We start from the raw sequence: 8,339 nt of genomic DNA, 5'->3' as shown, positions 1-8,339 counted from the left end.
AAGTTGGCGCGCTTGCTATTGCTATGGTAACTTTGTATTGCAGGTCTTCGGAAGTCGGAAAAAACCTCGGAATGTTGCTGCAGTTGCGAACGAAGGCTGATGACTGAACTGGGAACTATGATGGAAGAAAAATCTTCTGTTGGAGGATTGCCGTGGTGGAAACTTTGGTCAGTTAATACTAGTCTCTGGTCTGTAGATATTCTGTGAGAGATTCAGGCTATTAACATTACGTTTCTTTTATTCTGCATGTTCTGTGAGCTGAGTGCTGGTAGCGTTACACCGCTGTCAGCAGACCTAACACGAAGCACACGTTACTGCAGAGGCGGGGCTTATATAGCCATCAATGCCCAATGTCGGTTCTCTATTATAACATATCAGTGACCCAAAGGGTGGCCATTTTAGGGCTATTGGGATACAATTGAGCTTCTATGGAAGTCTATGGTTGACTTAATACTGTGGACTGTGAAAATGACATGTTTGCCATGCTAAAACCCATGTAGAGCCTATAGAGCTATACAAAGAATCCCGCCTGGCCTGAACTCCTGAATCTAAACCAGAAACCCTTGATGTGATCATGAAAGCTCTCTCCTGGACAGCCAGAAACACAATGAGGAGAAGCAATGGTGTATACCCTTTAGGGGCTATCCGTGGGCGGCGCAACTGTCTGCGAATAGTTTGAGCCACAGATAGGACTCAAAACGTTATTAGAAGTTGGTAGATCAACCAAGACACGGTCTAGGAGCTCTGAGAGGATAATGTTTCAGCTTAAAACACACTGGATTGGCCCAAAATGCAGTTTTAAACTGTCTGGGGACACAGACAGTGTCAGCGGAAATTCCTGACGTGCAGCGTGGATGCAGTCACATAATGATGTACCCGGAGGCCGCGGACAGGATGGATATCCTGTAGACACCTGTTGCGCAGGAGACGGTGTGCGCATGCTTGCTATGGTCCATAGGACAGGGTGAGAGTGTGACACAACCGAGCAGACATTCCGGAGAGGCGCGATGTCCGGTGGCACCTCCATTTTGGTTACAGACAGCCCGTAGAGTCGCGCAGTCCACAGACTCCAAATTGGGCTTTTATTTTAGAAAAAGACGCACCGACAGTTCACACACATACATATTTATTAAAACAAAGAAATACAATCAAATAGGAACGAGATGGGGTAGCAGAATGGGAAACATATATGGGGAATTGGGTTTTCTATGCACTGTTCATGAGGGGGGAAGGGATTGAGGTTTCGTCATAGCGTCTTTAATTTAGGAAATTGGATGGGGTTGATTGGTTGGGACAGGGTGAATGGACACAGGTACAAGTCGGGCAGTGGTATCAGATATTTTCTTTGACATGATTTTTAACAAATGTCATCAACTGTATAAATTATTATTTAGTTCATCCATTTCAGATACATGTATTAGTTAATTTCCTGTATTTGCAGTTAAGGGCTGTCTGTGACCATCTTCAGGTTCATTCAAATGTAATTCGGGCCCACTTTCTTCATTCCCACTATGCACTGTTAAAAAGAAAATCTTGATTTAGTAACATCTGGACAAATTACATCACTTTTTCTGCTTTAAATAATGTATTCTGTACGATTACAGTTGTTTCCTTCACTCATTTCGTCATGGGGGAAATGTTCCTCCAACCACTCCAGTGTGCTTGCCATTTCTGTTCAAAGTAAACAATACTGCTATTTCTTACAAGTTATGTACACATAATAAATTGTAAAGTTAAAGATAGAAATACAGTGTACTTCCTATTTTTGTAAGGTATTCTTCTGGAATAACTGTGAGCTGCTTGTCAGTGCGCAAGCAAGGTTCCACTGAGGTAATACTCTTAGGTGTACAGTTAAGCTTTGTGTGCTTGGTGCATTCCATTATGTTGTGCAACCTATGAAAACATACTTCTGGTTTCTCAAGTACAGAATTTGAATACATATTTATTTTTGGATGTGCTACATATATCTCTTATTGTTTCATGTACATGTCTTTGCCAGTTGCAGGATACAACAATGTAAAGTAACCCCTGTGCTTTTGGGCACTGTGAAGCCTGTCCGAAGTCCACGGACAGTCGCACACTCCGCAAGCTCTGATTCTATCTCACTGGCCCAGAGGGGGAGTCAGTATGATATAAGGAACATGTAGAAAAATTAAGGGTATCCTGGTAAAAACCCATGAAACAGGTGCCTCAGACTTTTGAATGCTCTAAGCATCATGTTGAAATGGGCCCCCACACACTTTCAGCCAGGCCTGAGTATAGGAACTCTGCAGGGCTCACCACAAATGGCGGCGATGGTGTGGCTCCCTGTGCTTTGCTATAACTTGACACTGCACAGTTTCTGTTTGCTGGCTGCGTGAGTAGGGATGTTCCATGATCCAACCCCTCAACCCCATTGGAGTTGCGGACGCCTGCAAAAATCAGGAGATGTGGCGAATGGTACTCATTGCTTTATTTTAGCGGTGCTCAGGTGTAGACACGGCATGTGATGGAAGGGGGCTCGCTTTTCAGCAAACCTACTTTCCTCGTATGCTTCCTCTGTGGCATGGAAGTAGAGCGCTGCCACCTTACATACGTTTGCAGCACCTGCACATGTGTGGCATACAGTGACAACCATGCAAGGCATAACATGGCATTATTGGGGCATTTGATGCTGCACTCCCCATGTGACAGATCTTAACTTTATCAATGCTTTGTTTTGCATTCGAAGTTGCCTCCATTAGCCATTACGAGGTTTCTTTTACTGCAGAATGGCGTTGCACTTTGCAGCCTGCCTGCAGCACTCTGTGATTTGTATGTCGTCCTTGCCCCTGGATGCCCTGTTCTCATTCACGTGGAATGCTACTTTTTTTGTAAGCGCACACAGCGTACCGGAGCTGCTGACATCACAGCACGGCTCCAATTGCACAACAGTGAGGAGGGGATCTTGGCCGGCTCAGGACTTGAGGGCACCAGAACCCAGCGGATTTTTTCCACTTTAGAAATTCTGCCCTCCGTCAATTCCGTTCATTGCAAAATACCGAAAGAAAGGGACACGTGCGCGGAGGTGCCTTCCTTTTTTGCAGTAGCCCTACTTGTTGGTTTTGGGAGAGGTGGGGCAGGGAAAGAGTTTGCTGAGCCGGCGAGCGGACGGGGGAGGGTGGGATAGGGGGGGAGTCCCTGATGAACACGAGTGACCTGGTTCCCAAAGCAATGAATCGGCTCCGCGGGGAAAGTTCTCGCTGACACATGCGGTGAGGAGGGCGAGCCTGGCTCGGGGAAGAAAGCGAGTGCTGTGTGGGACGGCAGCAATGGTGCCCGCCGCTGTGTAGCCCGCCCCGCTATTTGAGACATGCACGAGCGGGGGAGCGTCACGTGGACTGGCAGGAGGTCCCGCAGCAGTGCACCCCTCAGGTGAGTTGCTCGCTTCTTACGGTGCCACGTCGGGCGCGCCCGTTCCCAGGGGTCCATTTGAAGTTGTGCCCTGTCACGTGAAGCAGAGCCCACACGCTGCGTGTCTCTTCTTTGTTGCTGTACGTTGCCTGGCGCAGATTGTGACCAAAGACGTGCCTTGTGGGGGAATGCGCTGCAAGGCAGCCTTGTGATCTTGGTCAAACTATATCATTCTAGTTCATGTGCTGTATATAAATGCAGTACTTGGCACATTAAAAGTACCATACATTAATCTATAACAATAATACAAACTGAAATGTCTCTTTTATACCTGTCCCCTCGTTCTACAATTTTACATGCTCCCCATTAATAGTTAATTTTAAACTATTTCCTGTTACCCTAAATGATATGCAAGCAATGCTTGTTATGTTAAAGCGGGTGTTCGCTCTGTAACCACCCAATCCACGCCCACCCTTTGCCTGCCGAAGCTAGGTTCTTCTCGCTCAATAATTAACCACATACGTACCTTAAGGACACAGCTAGGGCAGTAAAGCTCAGACAAAGTAGCAATATCTATAGGCGAAGGGCGCGTGCTTTTCGAGACCTGGGCTCAAGTCAAGGGTGCACGTGGGTGGATGGAGTCCCCACATTTGTTACCGAAGTCCACGCACTTTTTTTCAGAGGGCACCTTGATATGCTAATTTCTGGTGACACCACATTCAATTGGAATGTTAATGAGTCCCCCAATTTTTGTAATTTATTTTTTAGGAATTGACCACTGTTCGAGACGTCCATTTTCCGGCTAAGGTTAAATCTGTGGGGTCTTCAAAATGTGTGCTTGGTCACATTGTTTTTAATTTGTGGACTTCCACCGCATAAACATAGTGTTTGAGGACTTTGAAGCCCTCAAGGGCAGGGGTGGTCGCGCACCCATGCGGTGCACTCCACAGAGTGGCACGGCGTGGACAGCATAACAGGACATTACAACTTCACATAATAGTCCTCGGCAGAGGAGCCCTGGCAAAAGATAGGTTAATAAATACAAGTTAGGTTATTTAACGCTTCGTGACAGAGTGAGAGTGGTGCACAGTGAAGTTGCTGTGACAGCTTGCAGACTTGTCACTGAGGCGGATGCTGCGTGTGGGGTTGTGGTCTGCACATCAGAATCTAATTTACTTGTTGATGTTGGGTATGTGACTGCTGTGTAAGTCCAGTGAGCGGTTAATGATGTTGCACTAGCATAGTAGGGTAGTAGTGGTTGAGGGGTGCTTGGTATCCACTATGGGTGCTTGGATATTACTGGCTTGGCCTTTCCCTGCACTGGCTGCAAGGGGATTAGATAATGGTGCAAATGCTATTGTGCATCTAATTGCAGCCTTTGTGGCATGTTAAGTTATGTTACACATCTTTTATCCTGCACCAAAAACCCACCGTAGTGGGCTAAATACAGAAGCTTGTCTGGAAGTAGGCACATTGTCCCACGCATGGAGTGTGTGGAGTGTGTCTGGAAGTAGACACATTGTCCAATGCATGGAGTATGTGGAGCGTGTCTGGAAGTAGGTGTATTGTGCCTCACATGGAGTATGTGGATCTTGTCTGGAAGTAGGCATATTGTGCCACGCATAGAGTATGCAGAGCTTGTCTGGAGGTAGATGTATTGTGCCACGCATGGAGTATGTGAAGTTTGTCTGGAAGTAGGCACATTGTGCCATGCATGGAGTATGTGGTGCGTTTCTAGAATTAGGAGCCTTGTGCCACGCATGTAGTATGTGGAGCTTGTCTGGAAGTAGGCGTATTGTGCCTCACATGGCGTATGTGGAACTTGTCTGGAAGTAGGCATATTGTCCCACACATGGAGTCTGTTGAGCTTGTCTGGAGGTAGGCGAATTGTGCCATGCATGGAGTATGTGTGGAGCTTGTCTGGAAGTAGGCTGTTGTGCCATACATGGAGTATGTGTGGAGCTTGTCTGGAAGTAGGCTGTTGTGCCATGCATGGAGTATGTGTGGCGCTTGTCTGGAAGTAGGCGTATCGTGCCACACATGGAGTATGTGAAGATTGTCTGGAAGTGGGCACATTGTGCCATGCATGGAGTATGTGGAGCTTGTTTGTTTGTTTATTCATTTGTAGGGCACACCAAACCCGAGGGTATCTGGGCGCAGCATCATGAAGGTTAGAAGTATACTTTAGGAATGAGTTACAAAGGTTATAGCATGATATACACAAGATTACAAAAACTGTCATAGTTATATACATATAAGGGTCACAACAATGTATTTATTTATTTATTTATTTATTCACATTTGTTAAGCGCACAGCAGCCCGTGGGCATTGTGGCGCTGGTTACAGTGGATATTCATATCTTAGTTACAGTAGTCACGTAAATACATACAGTATGAAGATGGCATTGTGGCTTGTAGCGCATATGTACAGATATCATAGTAGTGCGCAAGTATATACAGTGAGTTAGCAGCTAGTTGAAGAGTGTAGTTTTTAGGTTTTTTCGGAAGGCCTGAAGAGAGGTTTCCGATCTGAGGGCTGTGGGTAACGTGTTCCAGAGTTTAGGTGCCAGATAGGGGAATCCTAGACCTCCTGCTTTGGCCCTGGTGATTCGTGGCACTGTGAGTTGGTTGGTGTAACCTAGTCTAGTGGGTCTAGTGGATTGTGTTCTGACTAGAGAGTCCGATAAGTAAGAGGGTGCTGTAAGGTTGATGCATTTGTGTGCAGTGGAGAGAATCTTGAAGGAGATTCGGTCTTTAACTGGTAGCCAGTGCGCGTTTTTTCTTGCTTGGGAGATGTGTTCTCTTTTGGGAATACTTAGAGCTGCTCTGAGAGCGTTGTTTTGAGTGGTTTGGAGTCTTGCTAAGTTTTTTTTTTATGTCCCCGCTAGGAGGGAATTGCAGTAATCCAATTTAGCTCCTATTGTAGCTCTTGCAATGGAGAGGCAATTGTCTTTTGTTAGAAACGGCTTTATGGCATTGATTAGTTTGGTACTCAGAGCGGAGGCTGATACAATGGCGCTAACTTGCTTATCCATAGATAGTGTAGCATCAATGTGGACTCCGAGCGTTTTAACTGACGAAAGGACTGGGATGATACAGTTGTCAATGCAGAAGTTTTGATAGGTTGGACTCAGTTTGGCTAGCGTGGATTTTTGACCGAGAATGAGGATTTCAGTTTTATCCCCGTTGAGGCATAATCCATTGGTGGCCATCCAGGCTTGGATTGTGGAGTAAATTTGTTGGAGGGTAGAAGCGTCTTTGATATAGCTCCCCGTGAGGGGAAGGAGCACCTGGGTATCATCAGCATAGTTTGTGTATGTGATCCCAAGTGCATCCAGTTTATCGAAGAGTGGCTTTGTAAATAGATTATATAGCGTAGGGGCAGTACAGGATCCCTGGGGAACACCACAGTGTATGATAGTGGGTTCAGCGTTTGCTATATTGGAGAACACTTTCATGGCTCTGCCTTGTAGGAAGGACTTGATCCAAGTTGCTGCGTGATTGGAGAAGTGTGCGGCATGTGTGAGGTGGCTGGTGAGGGTATTATGGTCAATGAGATCAAACGCTGCTGAGAGGTCTAGGAGCAGGAGTAATGCAGGCTTACCCATGTCCAGGATGGAAGTGATTTGGTTTTTGAGATCTAGTAATGCGGTTTCCGTTCCGTGTCCTTTGCGGAACCCTGATTGTCTCTTACCAAGGATAGAGTTAGTTTCGAGGTACAGTTGGATTTGCCTGTGGGCAGCCTTATCTAGTATTTTAAGAAGAAATGGGACGGTTGTAATTGGTCTATAATTATTTGGTTGGGAGGGGTCTAATGTAGGTTTTTTTAGGAGAGGACGTACCCACGCCTCTTTGAGGCAGTTGGGGACTATACCTGTTTTGAATGAGGCGTTTATGAAGGCGGTGATTAGTGGAGCGAGCTGCTCCGCGCATTCTTTGATAATTTTAGGGGGGCATACATCGCCCTTGCATAGCGATGGCTTGAGATGTTTTAGGATGTCTAAGACGTCTGTCTCAGATATTTCAGAGAAGGAGAAATTGGGATGGATGATGTCTGAGCGTTTGTGGTGGGTTTGCTTCTGGGGCTTCTGTTTAGGTAATGCTTTGTAGTGGTCAGAGATTTTGTTCTGGAGGAGGTCTATTTTTTTTAGCATGGCAGCTTGTATGCTGGAGCACCAGGCTGCATCTTTAATGATTTCGTCCGTGCAAGTGGGAGGTACTGTTAATTCTTTAAAGATGGTAAATAGCTCTTTGGAATGTGAGTTGGCCGAGGAGATTCTATTGTTGTAGGATTCAGATTTGGCTTTGAATATAGATTATTTGTATTTTTTTGCAATGGTTTGGAAGATATCTTTCGTGGTGTCACAGCGGTTAGTCTGCCAAGTTTTTAGCGCCTGCCGTTTGGAGTTGCGCAGGTTAAGGAGCTCTTCTGTGAACCACGAGTTGGAGTGGAAGGATTTCTTTTCTTTTTTGTTTTCTAGCGGGGCGGCTGTGTTTATGGAGTTGGTCAATGTGTCTCTGAATAGTTCCGCTAGTATGACGGGGTCAGGTGAGAATGGTGGTGCTAGGCATGGGAGATTGTACAAGAAGTAGGCACATTGTGCCACGCATGGAATGTGTTGAGCTTGTCTGGAAGTAGGCAAATTGTGCCATGCATGGAGTATGTGGAGCTTGTCTGGAAGTAGGTGTATTGTGCCGCACATGGAGTATGTGGAGTTTGTCTGGAAGTAGGCATATTGTGCCACACATGCAATATGTAGACCATAGTCTGCAGAAGGATAGGGAACAAGGGAAGCTCTGGGGGAAGAGGCTACAGATAAAACAAATAGGGCTGTTCAAACGAGGTGGGGATGGCTAACAGAAAAGGACAGTGTTTATGAAATCTTGGATGCATGTCAATACTGCCAAAGCAGATCATAGAGCAGGATTGGAGACATTGGGAGGGTACATTTGTAGGCGACTGAAGG

The 8,339-nt window shown here is 46.0% G+C and overlaps 1 protein-coding gene across 1 annotated transcript in view; it reads left to right on the top strand.

Annotated features, from left to right (window-relative positions):
• Positions 1–3,169: 3,169 nt before the first annotated feature.
• Positions 3,170–8,339, top strand: part of TLR5 (toll like receptor 5) — a 218,926-nt gene continuing 213,756 nt past the window's right edge. The window contains exon 1 of the mRNA XM_069608620.1: positions 3,170–3,393. Coding sequence (XP_069464721.1) covers positions 3,332–3,393 — 62 coding nt within the window. The 5' untranslated portion in view covers positions 3,170–3,331. The remainder of the gene's footprint in view (positions 3,394–8,339) is intronic.

This window comes from Ambystoma mexicanum, chromosome 4q (genome assembly GCF_040938575.1).
Source record: "Ambystoma mexicanum isolate Mex_15411 chromosome 4q, UKY_AmexF1_1, whole genome shotgun sequence".
In the NCBI taxonomy this organism is placed as follows: Eukaryota; Metazoa; Chordata; class Amphibia; order Caudata; family Ambystomatidae; genus Ambystoma; species Ambystoma mexicanum.
This window is presented reverse-complemented; position numbering and strand designations above follow the sequence as displayed.